General features: G+C 46.0%; 3 protein-coding genes across 9 annotated transcripts in view; 2 read left to right on the plus strand and 1 right to left on the minus strand.

Annotated features, from left to right (window-relative positions):
- The first annotated feature begins 371 nt into the window (after positions 1 to 371).
- On the plus strand, positions 372 to 2,112 carry SELENOH (selenoprotein H). 2 transcript variants are annotated; one of them, XM_004315542.3, is made up of 4 exons: positions 382 to 661; positions 749 to 894; positions 1,037 to 1,167; positions 1,932 to 2,112. In XM_004315542.3, the coding sequence occupies exons 1-3, from the start codon at positions 540 to 542 to the stop codon at positions 1,135 to 1,137; spliced, it is 369 nt and encodes a 122-aa protein (XP_004315590.2). In that variant the 5' UTR covers positions 382 to 539; the 3' UTR covers positions 1,138 to 1,167; positions 1,932 to 2,112. The 2 variants fall into 2 exon arrangements, with proteins under 2 accessions (XP_019803439.1, XP_004315590.2); XM_019947880.3 differs by lacking the exon at positions 1,037 to 1,167 and having other exon boundaries at positions 372 to 661.
- Positions 2,113 to 2,861: 749 nt separating this feature from the next.
- BTBD18 (BTB domain containing 18) lies at positions 2,862 to 10,328 on the minus strand. Of its 2 annotated transcripts, none has more exons than XM_073808985.1 (4): positions 9,558 to 10,328; positions 8,986 to 9,061; positions 7,904 to 8,068; positions 2,862 to 4,892 (listed from the first exon to the last, which is right to left on the minus strand). In XM_073808985.1, the coding sequence occupies exons 3-4, from the start codon at positions 8,025 to 8,027 to the stop codon at positions 2,881 to 2,883; spliced, it is 2,136 nt and encodes a 711-aa protein (XP_073665086.1). In that variant the 5' UTR covers positions 8,028 to 8,068; positions 8,986 to 9,061; positions 9,558 to 10,328; the 3' UTR covers positions 2,862 to 2,880. The 2 variants fall into 2 exon arrangements, with proteins under 2 accessions (XP_073665086.1, XP_073665085.1); XM_073808984.1 differs by having other exon boundaries at positions 8,662 to 9,061.
- Positions 10,329 to 10,498: 170 nt separating this feature from the next.
- Positions 10,499 to 17,320, plus strand: part of CTNND1 (catenin delta 1) — a 52,493-nt gene continuing 45,671 nt past the window's right edge. For 2 of the 5 annotated variants that reach the window (XM_019947865.3, XM_019947866.3), the window contains exon 1: positions 15,598 to 15,811. The gene's annotated coding sequence lies outside the window, so the exon portion shown is untranslated. Of the gene's footprint in view, positions 10,637 to 15,597; positions 15,812 to 17,320 lie in introns of those variants that run through there. The other 3 variants (XM_019947867.3, XM_019947868.3, XM_073808981.1) reach the window with 2 other exon arrangements.

Genomic DNA, 17,320 nt, shown 5'->3' on the forward strand with positions numbered 1-17,320 from the left:
TTCACGTATTAGAAAAGCCGGCAACTGCAGAGGAGTTGTCCATCTTAATTTCAAAGGGCATCCTGATCAGTTTCACCAAATGCTGTACATCGGTCCCCGGGATTGCGAAGAGCTGGCGAAGGTTTAGATTCCTTAACCCTAGAGTTGTCTTGGTTTGGGATTGGTCCGCGGGTCCCCGGAAGGAGGTTTTGGGTAGGGATCGTGATGCACACCATTTAGCTGGTCGCGCGGTTACAGAAAAGCCTGTGTGAAGCCAGGCTCGTTGTCAGAGCTGCCCGCCCCCCCCCCCAAGCACTGGTGGTTCGGTCTGGAGCCTACCTCCCCCGTCTCTACGTGCGGAGTGGCTCTGCCCGAAGGCTCCGCCCCCAGGCCACGTGGGCGCCCACCGCCACGCTTTCTGCAGTTTAAGAGGTTTTGTTTGGAGAGCAGAGTGGGTTGCGGTTTGGATCTTGGAGCTTGGCTGGCCTCTCCTCGGTGGCCGCGTCTCCACCCTATTCCCGCCCCAGGTCGGCTCGGTTCCCAGCCGGGCTCCAGGCGCCATGGCTTCCCGCGGGAGGAAGCGGAAGGCCGAGGCGGCGCTGGCCGCAGCGGCCGAGAAGCGGGAGAAGCCGGCTAGCAGCCAGAAGGAAGTGGAGGAGGCGAGCGTCGTTATCGAGCATTGGTGAGGGGGTCTGGGGAGTAATGGGGGGCGGGCAAGGGCGCCGCAGACCAAGGGTCCCAGTCTCTGACCTCCCCCATCTCTCCTTAGCATGAGCTGACGCGTCTACGGGCGCAACGCCGCGGCCCTGAGCCAGGCGCTGCGCCTGGAGGCCCCGGAGCTTCCAGTGAAGGTGAACCCTACCAAGCCCCGGAGGGGCAGCTTCGAGGTGACACTGCTGCGACCCGACGGCAGCAGTGAGTGAGGGCCCGGGGCGGGGCGTTGGGGGGCATGGATCCGAGGCGAGGAAGCGCTGGTCTCAAACCGCCGCCACCTGATGATTTCGGGGACTTGCTGGTGGATTGCAAAGTAATTTCGCTTCACGTGGACTTTTCCCAGGCGCGGAGCTCTGGACTGGGATTAAGAAGGGGCCCCCACGTAAACTCAAGTTCCCTGAACCTCAAGAGGTGGTGAAGGAGCTGAAGAAGTACCTTTCGTAGGGAGGTTTGGGCAGAAGTCCTCACGCTGAGGTTTGAAATGGGAAATGGGGGAGAGTGGACTGATCTCGGTGTGGCTATTGGCGGAGCAGCACTTACTGTTAAACCCCTTATTTCACGCAGGACCTACATTTTCATAACTCTTTTCTGCTCTCAGGATTTCCTCTAGTGGGAATACCTCTTCCCCTTACTGGTGGGAAAAACTGAAGTCCGCAAAAAATGATTTCTATCCAGTGTGCCCTTTGCTAACTCCATGTTTCATTCCATTGTCTTTGAGCTAAGTCGTGGAATACCGATGGTAATGTAAATGATTACAAAAATGCAAATTGTGTCCTTAGAGGATGCAGTTAATTGTTGCCCTTGGGGTGTAGACCAGTTTTATATGTTTAAAAAAACTCATTTTCCTGTAAATCCCACTTATTTATTGGGGATTCCCGTATTTATTGGTAAGGGTTATGATTCTCCCCTTTCCTGATCAAATCTTTGTGTAACTTCAGGTATGCCTACTCCTGTCCTCTTGTCTTTTTTGTTACTGGTGTGTTGTTTCTGTTACCACCCACGTAATAAGCCTGCATTGTAGTCCTCTCACTCCTGGTCACAGGATTTGACCTTGTCTTTATCCCTAGTGCTTCACAGAGTGCTTTGGCATGTTGTCAGGCACTTGATACGCTGAGGGAGATGTCGGGGGAGGATGCAGTCCTTGAGCTCTCCTGGGTTTGTGGGTTCAAGGGAGGAGGGCTGGCCATATGATTGCCTGGAGCCCTTCTCTAACTTTTTTCCCACTCTCATTTTCACAGCCTCTGTCCCTGGTGATGTTGGAGCATTTATGACGGGACATGGCCAAACTTCAGTCATGTGCCTGAAGCTGTGGTTTCTTCTCCAGAAACGGCGGTTCAGTTGTGAGGCAATCCTCTAGTAAGGCACTGAAAAGTTCTTGGATTGGTTTAATAAAAATTAAAGTATTTGAGTTTGATATAATCTATGAGTAATGAAGTAATAAAACTTAATCTTATGGTAAGGGATGCCCTAAGCCAGCCTTATGGGATTGGTCCCCCTTGTGTTTTTCATAACCTAAGGTCACCAATTAACCTGGAACTCCTGTGGTCCCTGTTAGAGCATGTGAAATACTTGTAAAAACTATGGGGAAAAACTAAATAATTTCTTTTTAAAAAAGCAGCTGTATCTTTTTCAACTCACTTCTCCGAAGAGATGATGGAAGTACATCTTCCTGGCCCCTGTGGAGGTTCTGGCTAGACTAACCATACTGGCAGTGACTAAGCCACGCACGTTAGGTACTAGACAATATCCTGTCACTCCCACCCACTTAGTGTTCCATCCCAGCATTGCTTCACACCTCCTTCTGGAACATTTTCTCTCCCACAGAACCCCCACCACAGAGGGCTGGTCTTTCTCAGCTCTTCCTGAGTTGCCTTTTGACCTGGGAGACCTGGCTTTGGCTGTTGGCTGTTACCTATGACCCACTTAGAGTTGTGACACACAGTTTATTGTTTCACTTGTCACTAACTGCAAAATAGATTATAAAGAGGTAAGATGGTTCAAGTTCATAATTTTCTACTCATGGAACGATTTTTGTCTGCCTCCAAAAGCCTAGGGAGGGAAGGAGAGCTGGGGGTATATCTGCCTCTTGTGCTAAGAGGACAGGGCATGTGCCAGCCCGCCCGTGTACCTTCTGTTAGCCAACATTTCCCACCCTCCCAGTCCCTCTAACCTGCCCTCCCCACTCCATTACGTTAGTATGTCCACCTCTGTTTCTGACTCTGAGGAAGGGTCGGGCCATACGGAGGGAATACTCATGGGCACAATTCCCTCTGACATCGAGTCCACCACATCAATCTCTTCCTCTTCAGGGCTAGCAGGAAGTGGATCCAACAACTCAGAGTTGCTAAATCCCCCCTTGCTTGCCTCTGGAGCAGGGTATAATACTTCATCCGGAGTTAGGGACACTTCCAGCCCAGTCTCCACCCAGTTTGAACAGGGAGGTAAGAGGTCCCCATAGGACCTTTGGGGAGGGTCAAGGGAGTTGATGTGGAAAAGTTTGTCTCTCTGACCATCCAGTGGCTGGGAGCTGGGAATTTCCAGGTCTGGAGTCCAAGAGCCTCCCATTGAAAGCACCTCCCCTTCACTCACCTCAGAGGCCATGACAAGGGGGCTAAAAGGCTCAGTTGGCCCTTTGTTCTCACCAGCAGGTTCCTTTTCCAATCCTGTGATTTCCCTGGGCCAGAGCTCCACGTCTGGCAAACACCATTCTTCCCCTTCAATCCAGTTCTTTCCTGTTTCTGTCAGGTGATAACTAGGGGTCCTGCAGCCCTCAGCCCGGGGACTCTCCAGAGACCCTATGGGTGGCTCGATGTCTGAGCCACAGAGCATGAAGTCCAGGATTTCCTCCAGCTCACTGGTGGCGGCAGCACTGGTGATTCGGTACTCCTCAGCCTCGCACGGCTGCCCGAGCAGGGCTGTGTCAAATGCATAGGGCTCTCTGCAGTCAATATCCAGTCCCGGTTCCTGCCCTGTCAGCTCTGGACTGGACCCAAACCCGGACTTCACCACTGGGTTGTCCGGGGAGTGGCTAGCAGAGAGCAGGATGTCTTGTAGCCTAGAGTGCATGGGGGAGTCCTCACACAGCTCTATTCTAGCAGATGTCACTTCCTGCTCGTTACCTGAGGACGGCCGAGTCCCTGGAGGCTCTTCTGAGTCTTCAGGTTCTGGGATCTGAGGGCTATCTGGAGAGTTTTTGAGGGGAGGCTCTTGAACTACCTCCCAGCAGGTCCCGTTGACGATCTTGCGAAGCTTCACTCTGCCGACCTGCCCCTCTGCGGGGTCTGAGTTAGGTGCCCTGACCTCAGGGCTCTGCTTCCTGTTCCCACCCGACTTTCCAAGACCAGACTGGCTTGGGGTGCTCTGTAGAGGACTAGTTCGCCCTGTTTTCTGCTTGTCCTCTGGTGCTTCTTTCTTTATACTCTTCTGCCGCCAGAGACGCCGGCCAGGGGCTGGGGGTACTGAGCTGGGTCCACTTAAAAGGCCGGCAGGCTTGGACGTACAGACATCAGGAGACAGCTTTGAGCGGCTCAGCCTGATCTTCCTGGGCAACAGTCGCTCGTCCACAGAGGGGTACAAGCTGGGTGGGGAAAGTGCTGTAGGACCAAGGGCAGGGTAACTTTTGTTCTCTTTAGGTCCCTGACTGTGGCTTGATGGTGAAGAGCCTTTTTCTTGTGGAGTTGGGCAGGCTCTGGCCTTCCTCTTGAGCAGAAGCGTGCCCGACAGGTTCTCTGTGTTCTGTCGGTTGTTCTCCTGGGGCCCCTCCTCCTTCCCCGAGGACTTCAATCTCACTGCCCCAAGAGGACAGGGAGTCTGGGTAACAGGCAGTGGAGTTCGCGGGCGGCAGATGGATGCCACCACCCTGGCAGAGATGGGAGCAGCACTTGGAGGTTGTAGGCACTCCCTGTTCAGTCTTCGACCCTGAGGGGCCTTCACCAACTTCCCACCCTCTAGATGGAGGGATTCTAGCTCAGATACACGGAGCTGCCGGGCAGCAGAAAGCACATCCTGGGCTTCTTCTCGAGATACTTCCATCTCTGAGGTATACAGGAAGTCCACCAGCTTCCTAAGTGTCCTGATCTTCAGGCCCCCCAGCTCGAGCACCACCTTCCGACCCTGAGCTGGCCTCTCCCGCTCCAGGCGCTCTGTGAAGAAGGGGCTGCAGGCCGAAAGGATGCAGCAATGGGCTGGGACGGCCTCACCTGGAGGGAAACCCAAACACTTTTTATCTGTCTCATGCCGACTGGCATGTTCACGGGTTAAGCACAGACATTACTACCTAAATGTGCTGCCTCTTCTCTCAGTTTCCCTCCACATTAGCTGAAGGATAAATTTAGTTCTTCTACCTGCCTGGAACATTCTGCCATTACCTAGTTAACTCAGTTTTTACCTATTTTAGGCTTTCAGAAAGCCTTCCCCCGCCCTACCCCGTCTGGGTTAGGTGCTCTGCAGCTATCACAGCATTCAGCTATCTGCGCTGTAAGTGTCCATCTCCTTCACTAAACTGTAAGCTCTGTGAGGACAGAGACCGTGTCTGTCTTGCTCACTGAAGTATATAGCCAGTGCTTGACACAAAGTAGGGGATCAAATACTTGCTGAGTAAATGTTTTTGACTCACACAAGAGTTTAAAACTTTCTGTAGAGCTGCTTGTGGTCTAACAGATCATGAGCTCTGGATATGGACGATCAGGGCTCAGTTCTTTCCTGAGCTCTCTTCGCTGCCTGGTATCCACTGTCCTGAACAACCTTCTCATTTTATGGGCATTTCATGGGCAATTTCCATCTCTCCAATGGCTTCAGTTACCAAAGGCTTGCTGATGACTCCCAGATTCTACATCTGCCCAGGTATCTTTTCTGAGATATTAAGCATGCCGTAAGCCTGCATGACTACATGGAGGTCCCACAAGTACCTCCAATGCAACCTTTCTAGAAAGTGAACTCATCATTCCCCACACTCCAAAACTTCCCAATTTTTGCTTCAAAATAAGATAGCACATTCATCCAATTGCCCAGGCCTGAAAACCAGAAGTCATATTTGATTCTTTTCTCTTACCCACTGCATCTAGTCAAATATTAAGTTTTTTAAAAAAGCTAATACTTCTTGAGTCCTTATTATGTGCCAGGCGTCTAAGGATTTTATCAGCATTAATTCAATCTTCACTGCAACCTTGTGGGGTAGCTGTCATTACAGATGAGTAAACTGTGGCATAGTGAAGTAACATGCCCACAATTACAGTTAAGGAGCAGGGACAAGATTTGAACCCAGGGCTACAGTCTATGCTCTTAACTGCAGCAAGTATTGTAAATTCTCTTGAATAGCTCATAAACTATATATTTCTTTCTATTCTCAGTGCCTTAGTTCAGGCCACCATTCCCTCTCTCCTGGATTCCAAAATAGCCGCCTATCTGGGCTCAATAACAATCTAATAATTCTTCTCATTGCAGCCCCAGTGCTGTTTCTAAAGCAGTTAGGACCTTCTTGAAACCTTTAAATACATTTCTCAGTGTGCTGAGGATAAGACCAACTTCCTTGGTATAACACTTCAGACCTGCTGATCTCTCTAGCCACACCTCTGATCAATACACTCATAGTCTGTGCTCTAGCCATAATGAACCACTCGCAAATCCCTGGTCACATGTGTACATCTCTGTACATGCTGTTTTCTCTGCCTGGGAAAATCTTACCCATTTCCTCCTACTTCTATGTGTCCTTCACAACTCACCTATGGGGTTATTTATTTATTTATTTTTAACAGTTGATTTTTTTTTTTTTAATTTATTTTTTGGCTGCATTGGGTCTTCGTTGCTGCGCGTGGGCTTTTCTCTAGTTGTGGTGAGCCGGGGCTACTCTTCGTTGCGGTGCGCGGGCTTCTCATTGCGGTGGCTTCCCTTGTGAAGCATGGGCTCTAGGTGTACGGGCTTCAGTAGTTGTGGCACGCAGGCTCAGCAGTTGTGGCTTGCGGGCTCTAGAGCACAGGCTCAGTAGTTGTGGCGCACGGGCTTAGTTGCTCCGTGGCATGTGGGATCTTCCCGGACCAGGGCTCGAACCCGTGTCCCCTATATTGGCAGGCAGATTCTTAACCACTGCGCCACCGGGGAAGTCCCCTATGGGGTTATTTCCTCCAAGAAATTGTCCCTAACACCCATCCCCCAACCTACTCAAGTCTGTGAAGGATGCTCCTCTTTTGTGCTCCTGTATCAGCTTATACTCACCCCAGTGTTATTATACTGCCCAGTTATCTGGAGGCACTGGTTATTTGAACGTCTCCGCTTTACATGGTTTCCTTACGAGGATGGACTTATCTTCATATATACTATATGCCATGCTAGTAAAGTACATTAGCATACACCGGGCAGTTGATACTTTTTATGTTTATTTTGAATTAACGAATGCATCCCAACTCTGCACTTCCTAAGAGAACCAATAGACAAGTCACTTAACTCTCTAGGCCTCAATTCACTCATCTGTACCGCTGGAACCATGTAACATTCCACATCTCACAAGGCTGTTGTAAGAATCAAATGAGACACTAAACTGTGCTATATGTGCTCTGCAAACTAGAGTGTTACACAGTGTTGGCTGTCATAATCCTTTTTGATAAATGAAGCAAGTGAACTGGAAAGAGGTGAAGTTACTTGCTCATTTGTTACTGTTAGTAACAAAACTAGGACTTAAACTCGGACTTCTAGTCTTAGGCCTTTTACACTATACCAGGCTCTACCCCAAGCTGATTTAACATTTCAAGTGTAAAGGGAAGGGGTGGAAATAAGCTATATGTTTTTAGGTTTAACAACAAAACAATAAAAGCCATCAATTTGAAGACAAGAAAAAAGAAAAATATGTAATAGTATCATTTAAGTAAGTATCTAATACTTACATTGTGCTTAGTACATTAAAAGTACTGTTCTAAGTGCTTTACGTATGTTAACTCAACGTTCACAACCATCCCACTACGGTGTATCCATGTTTTACCGAATTTCTGTGCTTACAGAACTTTATAATTAGTTTCATTTTTTAAGAGAAGGGGCATAATCTCACTTTCACTCATTGAAAAATGTACCTGTCCTAGAAACAGCTCTTTACCAAATAGCTTACAGCACTCAAAGGCAATAATTACACACTTTCCTGGTTTTGTCCTTCACTGCTTGGCCCTGAAGTCATTTTATCTTAGTCTATGGTGAGTTTTCAATTGAGTCCCTACTAGTCTCTTACCTTCTGCCTGCAGAAGGACATCACAGAACACACCACTCTGTTGCTGGTGATGAAGCTGCAGAAAAGCTAGCCGGAGGAACCGGGGATTCCTGTATAGGATTTTGGGACTGGCAGGAGAGGACATGTTGGTCTCTTAAAAAACCTAGGTTTTCATGGATCAGATTCCTGTGGGTGAAATAATACCTTTCAGAAGCACAATTATACCTAATTTTTTTTTTTTTGTCTTTGAAATGACAGGGAAATTTTGAAAGTGGGAGACAAAAGCATGAGTTGAGGAACCATAAGCCCAGGAATTGTGCCAAGGGTATCTTAAGAAAGAACATCGTAGTGGTTACAGGTGGGAGCTCAGAAACAGCCTAGATTTGAATCACAGCTCTGTTATTTATTAGCTTAGCTGTATAATTTCAGGCAAATGACCTAATTTCTCTGAGTCTTACTTTTCTCATCTAGGAAATGGGAATTATAACAGTCTTGTACTTACCTCGTAAGGCTGTTTTAGAGATTTAATGAGTCAATTTTACCAAATTGCTTAGTACTGTGAGTGTCTGGCGTGAAACTAGCACTCCAAAAATGGAGTTGTTGTTATCCTTAAACCTTCCTCATTCACATTGCCAGAAACTCAACTCCTATGGTGCTCACTACTCATATTCTTCCTGAGCACCACATTTCTGAGTTTCATGGGTATATAGTTCCCCAATTTAACACATTTTAACAAAACACTGTGGAGTATTAAATGACCTCTAGGAAGTCGTACACACCTTCTTTTCTCTGAGCTCACTCTACCACACTAACCAGCAGAGGGTGCACAGTAAAGAAAAGAAGCTGCTGGACTTGGTGGGAAGGTCTCTCACAGCAGTAAGAATATTGCCACCGTGGGTTCAGATGTTCTTGACCGAAGTGAGCCTGATTCCACCTGGAAATGGGCAAAGAATCTGGCCTTTAGGTTTGTCAATCTGGTCAGTTCTCTGGCTAACGATAAAGGAAGGCTAATTAAGCGTTCTACCCCTCCCAACACAAGCTGGGTATTCTGACTTCAGGCTCACTACGTCTCCAGCTTTTTGCACTGAGATCCCCACACTCACTGCACAGCTGGTGCTCCTTCCCTGGCACGCAGTTTTCTGTCAGGTGGCACAGAAGCTCCAAACAGTTCACGTCAAACTATCAGGAAAGAAAAGAGTGGAAAGGTAAATTAAGCAACTGTAGGCTCAGTTCCATCCCAGCCAGATAGATGGGGATATGGAGGATGGCAGCTGTTGCAAGGGCCCAGAGGTAGGCCCTGGGGAAGCTTCCCAATCCACCAGCACTGGGTCTTGTCTTCAGACCCAACCTGGAAGAGCTCTGCGGCAGGAGATGCTCCTGCTGTCCTCTCCGTGCTTGGGTCCTCGGTCCGGCCTGCCTTGCTTCCTCCCAAGGTCCAGGCTCGCGCGGGACGGGGCTGGGGGTGGGGGTGGGGTTTAGCAAAGCTGCACAACGTCCTGAGGGTTCTCCCCATCCAGAACCAAGGGAATCGGGGTTGGCGGGGGAAAGCAGGGCTTCAGGGAAGGCCCTGCAAAGCTGGGCGCCTCGGCCCAACTCCTTTGAAGAGAGAGCTCTCGGCGCAAAGGTTTCTGGGAATGGAGCGTGGGGATCCCGGAGGCCCTAATTCAAGGCTCACCCAACACCGTCACCTCCGGCCGCACGGGCTTTGCAGCCACTCCCCGGTGCCCTCGTCCTGCCGCAGGCTCGGGGATCCTTATGCACTGGGAAGTGGTGACAGCGAAAGCCTGAGGCCACGCGGCCGGTGCCACACACCTCGCGCCACCTTTCCGCTCACCGCACGTCGCGGCCCCGACGTCCTTCCTCCTCCCCCAGCTCGCGGGCCTACGTCTGCCCGAATACGTTATCCCTATTGGCCGAGGCTCCTCAAAGAGCCAATCACAGGACGAGCGCTTTGGGCGGGAGGCTAAGTCTCGAGGGACTTGGAGGCTGCGGGAAGGCGATAGGGCTGCAAGAGGAAGGGGGAAGGGCCCGCTCGGAAGGAATTCTTCTGGAAGCCAGCCTCGTCCTCTGTACCCGATGAAAACACACGGAAAAGAGGCTCAGGACTCCCAACAGGGCAGGCTCCAAGGTGGTAGAAGGGCATCTGCGGCTTCCCTTTGAGGAGGCTGCGAATGGCCTCGGCCTCACTAAGAGTGCCCCAGGCGTAATGGAGGAGAAGGCCTCTGGATGGCTCCAGCTGCACCTTGTCCCCCATGTCTCTCACTACATGGCTCCTAAGGCCAGGAATGTTCTGGAACAAGGTCTTCGGGCTAGTTTCTGAATTCAAATATTTCACAGATTCCACTCCAGCCCCGCATCTCGGAGACCTGGTGACCCAGGGGGTGGCAGACCTTTCCGTCTGGAGGGGGTCACTGGTGTTGATTTCCTTCGCACACTTCCCGACTGGAAACAGCTGTTCTTAGGGAGGGATGATATCAAAAATTAGAAGATCTCGAGATTAAACATTTAGAGAGAATGCCAAGGCACGTTAGAAATCTGGACAGCTGCTCTCTCCCCCGTGCGCGTTAGGACCCGGGTCCCGGCTTCGGGTAGCTGCCTGGTATGTCCAGCGCTGGACAGAGCCGGCTGAATCCAACGCCACTGGGGACAAGGTGTGGTGAATTCGCCCGGAGCAGCCCCCGCGGAGGCCAACTGGAGGCAGGAAGGACGATGTCTGAGAGAAGGGGAACCTGCCCACGGACAAAACGTAGAGGGGTGAGTAGTACAGGGCGCTCAAATGTATCTTTACTGATATTTTACACCTTTTCAAAAAGCATTTGAGGTGGTTGATTGAAATATGCGGGGTGGGGGTGGATTTCCAAGTCAGGTAATATTTTCCCTAGTTTGAGGCTCCTGCTCTTAAAACGAAGAAAGAAACAAGGAACAGAAGACATTTTTGGTTGCCGTCATATTTTGAAGAGGTAACAGTTCGTGAAAGGACATAAAACTTAGCAGAAGGACAGGTTTTAGGTGTTGTCAGCACCCACACACACACAAAGCGAGCAAGCAAGGAAAAACAGGCAGAACAATACTTGTTCACGCATCTGTTACTGTGGAATCAAGACTAGATTACGCAGGTGCAATACCACTATAGGTGATTCTTTGGGGTTGTAAAGAAAATATAAGTATTATATCTCCTCATGAATATATTATCAGGATTAGATTAATTTTCAAGAGGTACGAGGACACACTTCTTGGTTTTATGTTTTTTTTTTTAATCCAATTTTAGTTACATCTTGTGTTAGTAGATTTTCTAAAGGGAATGATAAATGGCCATCCTACGCAGGGCTTCAAAAATGACAAACTTTGTATGGTAATGTGTTGTCATCAGAGGGTAGAAAAGAGTAAAAATGTTTTGTTTTCCTTTGTATGGATAGCCAGTGTTTTTTTGGAGTTGGATTTTTTAAAATTTCTGGGCTTCCCTGGTGGCGCAGCGGTTGAGAGTCCGCCTGCCGATGCAGGGGACACGGGTTCGTGCCCCGGTCCTGGAGGATCCCACATGCCGCGGAGCGGCTGGGCCCGTGAGCCATGGCCGCTGAGCCTGCGTGTCTGGAGCCTGTGCTCTGCAACGGGAGAGGCCACAACGGTAAGAGGTAAGCATACCGCAAAAAAAAAAAAAAAAAAAAAAATTCTTCTCCTTGGCATTTATAGTTTTAGTCTGTTTTAGAAGTAGAGCCATCACAGCACAATGCTCTACCCTACATAATATTTTAACACTTTTTTTTTTTTTTTTTTTGCGGTACACGGGCCTCTCACTGCATCGGCAGGCGGACTCCCAACAGCTGCGCCACCAGGGAAGCCCCCAACACTTCTTTTTTAAGTATAATTTTATTTCACGGCTCTTCTCTAATCTTTCACCATTTTATGGTATCTTTTCTTTGTGTGTATGTGGTGATGGTTGTTGGTGGAGCAGTTAAACTTTGAGAGCTGTAAGAGTGAGCACTGACTGTAGTCTTCCATGCATAAAAAACAAAAGCAAAAAGCAAAAAAGGAAAGAAAAAAAAGCCCCAAACAAAATCAACCCTGTATCTCTGAACACATCCTCAATCCATTGACTTATCTCCATTTTTACTGCTACCGCTGTAGTCAACTCCATATCACTGCAACTTGACCTTCAAACTAATTTCCTTGCTTTCACTCCTGACCCTACTTTTTAATATTATTGTTATTTTTAAAAATTTTAATTTATTTTTGGCTGTGTCGGGTCTTCGTTGCTGCGCACGGGCTTCTCATTGTGGTGGCTCCTCTTGTTGCGGAGCACTGGCTCTCGGTGCACGGGCTTCAGTAGTTGTGGCTCACGGGCTCAGGAGTTGTGGCTCACGGGCTCTGAGAGCAGGCTCAGTAGTTGTGGTGCATGGGCTTAGTTGCTCTGCGGCATGTGGGATCTTCCTGGACCAGGGCTTGAACCCGTGTCCCCTGCACTGGCAGGCAGATTCTTAACCACTGTACCACCAGCGAAGTCCTCTTGCCCTTCCTTTAATCCATTTGTCACATAAGCAGCCAGATCTTTTCAAAATGTGGACTGGATTATGTCATTCTGCTGTTTAAAATCCCCTCAGGCTTTCTTCTACCTAAGAATAAAATCAAAACTCCTTTCTCTAACCTATAGAACCCTTCATATTCTGATTCCCACCTATCCCTCCCTCCTCATTTCCAACATGCTCTGCTGGATCCAGTATGTTTCAGCCCCACACTTTAGGGCTTTGGCATTAGTAGTTGCCATTGCTTATATTTTCTCATGGTTGGCTGCTTCTTACCATTCATATTTCAACTTAAATGTCACCTGTCCAGAGGGACTGTCCCTGACATCCAGTCTAGAACAAGCCCCAAGTCATTCTCATCAGTCTGTTTTGATCTCTGCATAATGTTCCATCTGACATCTTATCTGTTAATCTTCTGCAACCTCCCCCCACACCACCCCAACTAGAATGTAAACTTGAGAGCAGGAAACTTGTCTATTTCATTATCCTTGACGTCTGGAAGAGTGGGATGGTGCTCAGAATAACCCAGAAGGAACTAGTCTTTTTTCTGTTCACTGAGTATAAACAGTTTTTCTCTCAGTGAGTATTAATCCTTGTGATTCTTTATTTGGAGATGGCTGTTTGAGATAAATTTAAAATTTAACAACTTTTTCACCACTGAGTTAACTTTTTTGACTTGTATATAATTTTATTTTGAATGTTATCTACAAATTCATTAATGTTAAATGGCTTGTCCAGGATTATATAACTAGTAAGCTAACAGACTTCATTCATTTATTCATCTGTTGCTAAATATGAGATACAAGGCTGAGCTCTGGGGATACACCATAAACTAGAAAGACATTTTTTATGCCTTCATGGAGCTTATCTTCTGGTGAGGGAGACAGGAACACACACACACACACATACATACACACGAAAAAAGGAAGGCAAAATACTTGCAAGTTACTGGTGGTGTGAAGGAAAGAAGCCTAATCCATCTCTAGAAAATCATAGCATATTCTAGATAATGGCTCTGATCTAGGAACCAGTGAATCAACAAATATATGTGTTGATTGTTTTCCTTTGACAATCATCTTTGGCTTTTTTTTTTCATCTTTGGCTTTTAAACTTGCTATGTAGGACTAGGAATAGATGGAAAGTAGAGGTAGAAGATGTGATAAGGTAACTGGAAAAGATTCTTAGACAATGAGAGTTAAAGGCTGTTTGTTTCTCTGTCAAATGTATTCATTTCCTATTCTATTCCAGTTTGTTTAAACCCCATCAGACAAGTGCTGTGATGTCTGTAACGTCTTCCAGCACTTGGCCACATTAGACCAAATATGAGGGTATATGAGACAATAGACCAAATATGAGGGGGTGGATAACGATCAGATAAACCTGATTAGAAGGGCACTTTCATCCTGAGGAGGAGCGGAATTTCAGTTTAGAAAGATAAGGAAAGGTCAGATTATGGTTAATAAGTGTTACTTTAATGTATTGGATGAATAGATATGGCATCTTGAAAACAGACGAGGAACCTGGCCTTTATCCCGATCACAGTGTAAGGTAATGGAAAGAGCATGGGCCTTGGAGTCAGACTGATGAGGGGCTCACTCCTTAGCCAGATGAGCTCAGGTTAGTTTCTTAACCTTCTGAGCCTTGATTTTCTCGTCTCTAAACAGTGGTAATACTGTCTCCATGGTGGTGTTTGAGAAGTTAGGGACAGTGAGTGCAAAGTGCCCTCACGTGATAGATGCTTCATTTATTCATTGCTATTATTGGGCAGTGGTGAATCACTGAAAGTTTTTTGGTAGGATAGATATTGGTAATAATAACTCATTCTTATTGAGTTTGTACTGTATGCCATGCATTATTTTAAGAACCTTATGTGTACTTTAATTCTCACAACAGTCCTGTGAAAGAGATATAGCTATTATCTCCATTTTATAGTTAAGAAACTGAGTCACAGAGAGATTATCTAACTTTTACAAGGTCACAAAGTATGTAGTACATTGACTTGATTAAGTATACTTACAGAAGAGAAGGTTTGAAGCCAGTCAGTCTGACTGCAGAACCTATGCTCTTAACTATTTTAGATTATGAAACTGTTATGAAGATTCATTTGGTAGCAGTTTACAGGACAGATTTTTCAGTAAGAAAGAAAAATTTCAATTTATCAGTATGATTTTCACATAGCTAATCCCCGAATGACCATAAAATACTAGTCTTTGTCAAGCATGTAAAAAAAATTTTTTTTCAATCTCTGTCCTTCATGGCCTAATAGTCTAAGAACATATTAAAGATAACTCTTAATTCAGAAAAAGAATACTTGCTATAATCCTTTATTTAGGTCAAGCATAAACAGAATGTATGAACTAGACAGTCTTAAGCTCAAAGTTAACAAATAAATTGAATTTTCTAGGTATGAGATTTTCTTTTCCTTACACATGCTCTCGTCTCCTCCAAATATATTGTTTATTGGATATCATTTACTCTCCCCCTCAAACCCACATTATTTTGATTTGGGGACAAATGGGAAGACAGTGATTTTCCTCAACAGCCTAGTGGATTCAGCTTCCTTCTGGTTGAAAGTATAGACACTGAAAATTGTTAACAAGTCCAAGCATTAGGTTTTCTAATTAACTCTAATGCATTTAAACCAAAACAATAAAATTGAGAGTTTACCTCAGATATCCCCTACCGTCCCAATCAACACATTGTAGTCCTGTTTCTAGCATTTCACGCTCCTTCCCTTCCTGTCTTCCTTTGGGGAAATGCTTTGGGGTAGAAAGCAACAAACCAAATAGCAGCAGGCAAATAAAATCAGCTCTTTTTTGCTTCCCCACCCGGAAAGGAAGGAGGGAGCAAGAACCCTACCATCAAAGAGAGCCGAGGTTCTTAGGCATGCCATTCTGAAAACCCCTTATTCCTTCAGCCCCCTTCCCCCGACCCCTCCCAGCTCTGCATAATTCCTCAGAGATCATATAGGTCTCCACTTTAAATATAAATATATATATAAAACTTCCCCCTGTCTTTTTCTCCTCCTCTTGCTCTCCCCCCCTTTTTTTTTTTAATTTCCTATAATAAAGTTTCCTATTGGATAAAATCAGCTCCCTGATTTATGCCCGGCTCCTATTGGAAGTTCTCAGGGGCTGACATCACTTAGGAAAGCGAGGGGGTAGGGCTGCCAGATCAGTTTGTCACCACCCAGGCTCCCTAGCCTCTGGCTGGGTGCAACTTCCATTTTAGGTGTTGGATCTGAGAGAAAAAAAAAGAGGGAGAGAGAGAAAGAAGAGCAGGAAAGATCCTGAAAGGAGGAAGAGGTGGCGAAAAATCAACAACCTTGCTGGATTTGTCTTTCTCAGAACATTGACGAAGCCTTGGTTTTCTTTCTTAAAGGACTGGTTTTTAGAAGTCCACGTTTGAGGTGTGTGCCTTTTTAAAAAATATGTGTATAGACGGGTAAAGGAGGATAAGCCAAGTTGAATTTTTGTCTTATGGTAACCGAGGGAATTTAAAAACGAGAGGGTCTGTTATGCTGACGGGTAACTTTTAAGCAGTTAATTTTTCTTTCTACTTATTTTGGGGAATTTTGGTATTTTTATCATATTTAAAGCAAAGTAAAATATTCAAGACCCAGAAACAAACTTCTGGTCTCTCTAATGTAGGGAGATGAATAGATTCAGGGGGGTGAGAGCAATTCCATAAATTTACATTTTGGTGTGTTCTTTGATTTTATGTATTTTTTTTCTAGGTTAGGCTAACAAACTTCTGTTTTCAGAGCCCAAACCAAAAGTTGGTTTTTTTGGCATGTTGCGTGTGGGTTGGGAAAGGAATTTGTCCGGGTCGGAAGCTAGTTATACAGATGGTTCTTCATACGTTTCAAAACTTTTTTTTCTCCCTTTTATCATTAGATTTGTGGAAGTGGAAAGTTGCAGGGAGCTTTGCAGCTTAAATGGTGATATTTTTTTCCCATAGAGAGTTTGAACGGCCCAGATCGGTTTCAGCCCTGCTGTTCCTGGGTGGATCCTTCTTTTACTTTTCCAGGTGTGGTGGGTAGGAGCCTCATTCTCCTTCTAGACTTAGCCTCCCTGCTTTGCCTTATAAAAGAAAATAAATGGATCCATGGTAACTGAATTGCCATCCCCTTACTTCTAAAACTACCTTTGCTAGCAAAGATTTGTGGAGGTATTGTATGTTCAGTCTGCATATACGATAACGTTTGGTTTATGTGCTTAAAGGAGTAAGGAAATTCTAATGATGCTTGTTAGTTCACCTGAGTAAAGTGGCACATGTGAAAATATTTTCAGCTTTGTGCTCTCTGAAAGGGCCTTGGATTAAAATAAGGTTAGGCTAAGAGTAAAACACTTACACAAACTTTAGTGTTTAGGATGCAGTTGAGAAAGCACAAGGGGAATTCTTATTTTTAAACCAAACTGAAAGTTGTTTTTTGGAGGTGGGTTTTTTATTTGGTTAATTTGCCGTGAAATCAGAAGTTTTTAAGATCTGAAGGCCCATGACTGCTTTCATATCTTATATTTAATTTTAAGATTTGTTTTTGTTTTGCAAACACATTCTTGTAAAAATACTGATGCCAGATAACCATATAACCAACTCATCAGTGGCTGAAAACTGGATGTTCTCTTCCTTCTCCCTTTGAAAATGCGAATCATTTGAAAATTAAAACTGCAATAGATACTGCCTAATTGTAACAAGGTGGGCCTTAATATGTAAGCTGCTCATTAGCTTTAAACTGGTATGTATCTATAATAATCCTCTGATTTTGTACCCCCCACCCCTTAATTCTTTTCAGACTAGAGCACTTCCTTGAATTTCTTTTCCAGACATGAGTATTTCTTGAAAGCTGATTTCATTCTTGTGAGGTTGTGGCTTCAGAGGAAATGGAACTTTGTTCCTTCTTTTAATATAATTTATG

This window comes from Tursiops truncatus, chromosome 8 (assembly GCF_011762595.2).
Source record: "Tursiops truncatus isolate mTurTru1 chromosome 8, mTurTru1.mat.Y, whole genome shotgun sequence".
NCBI lineage: Eukaryota > Metazoa > Chordata > Mammalia > Artiodactyla > Delphinidae > Tursiops > Tursiops truncatus.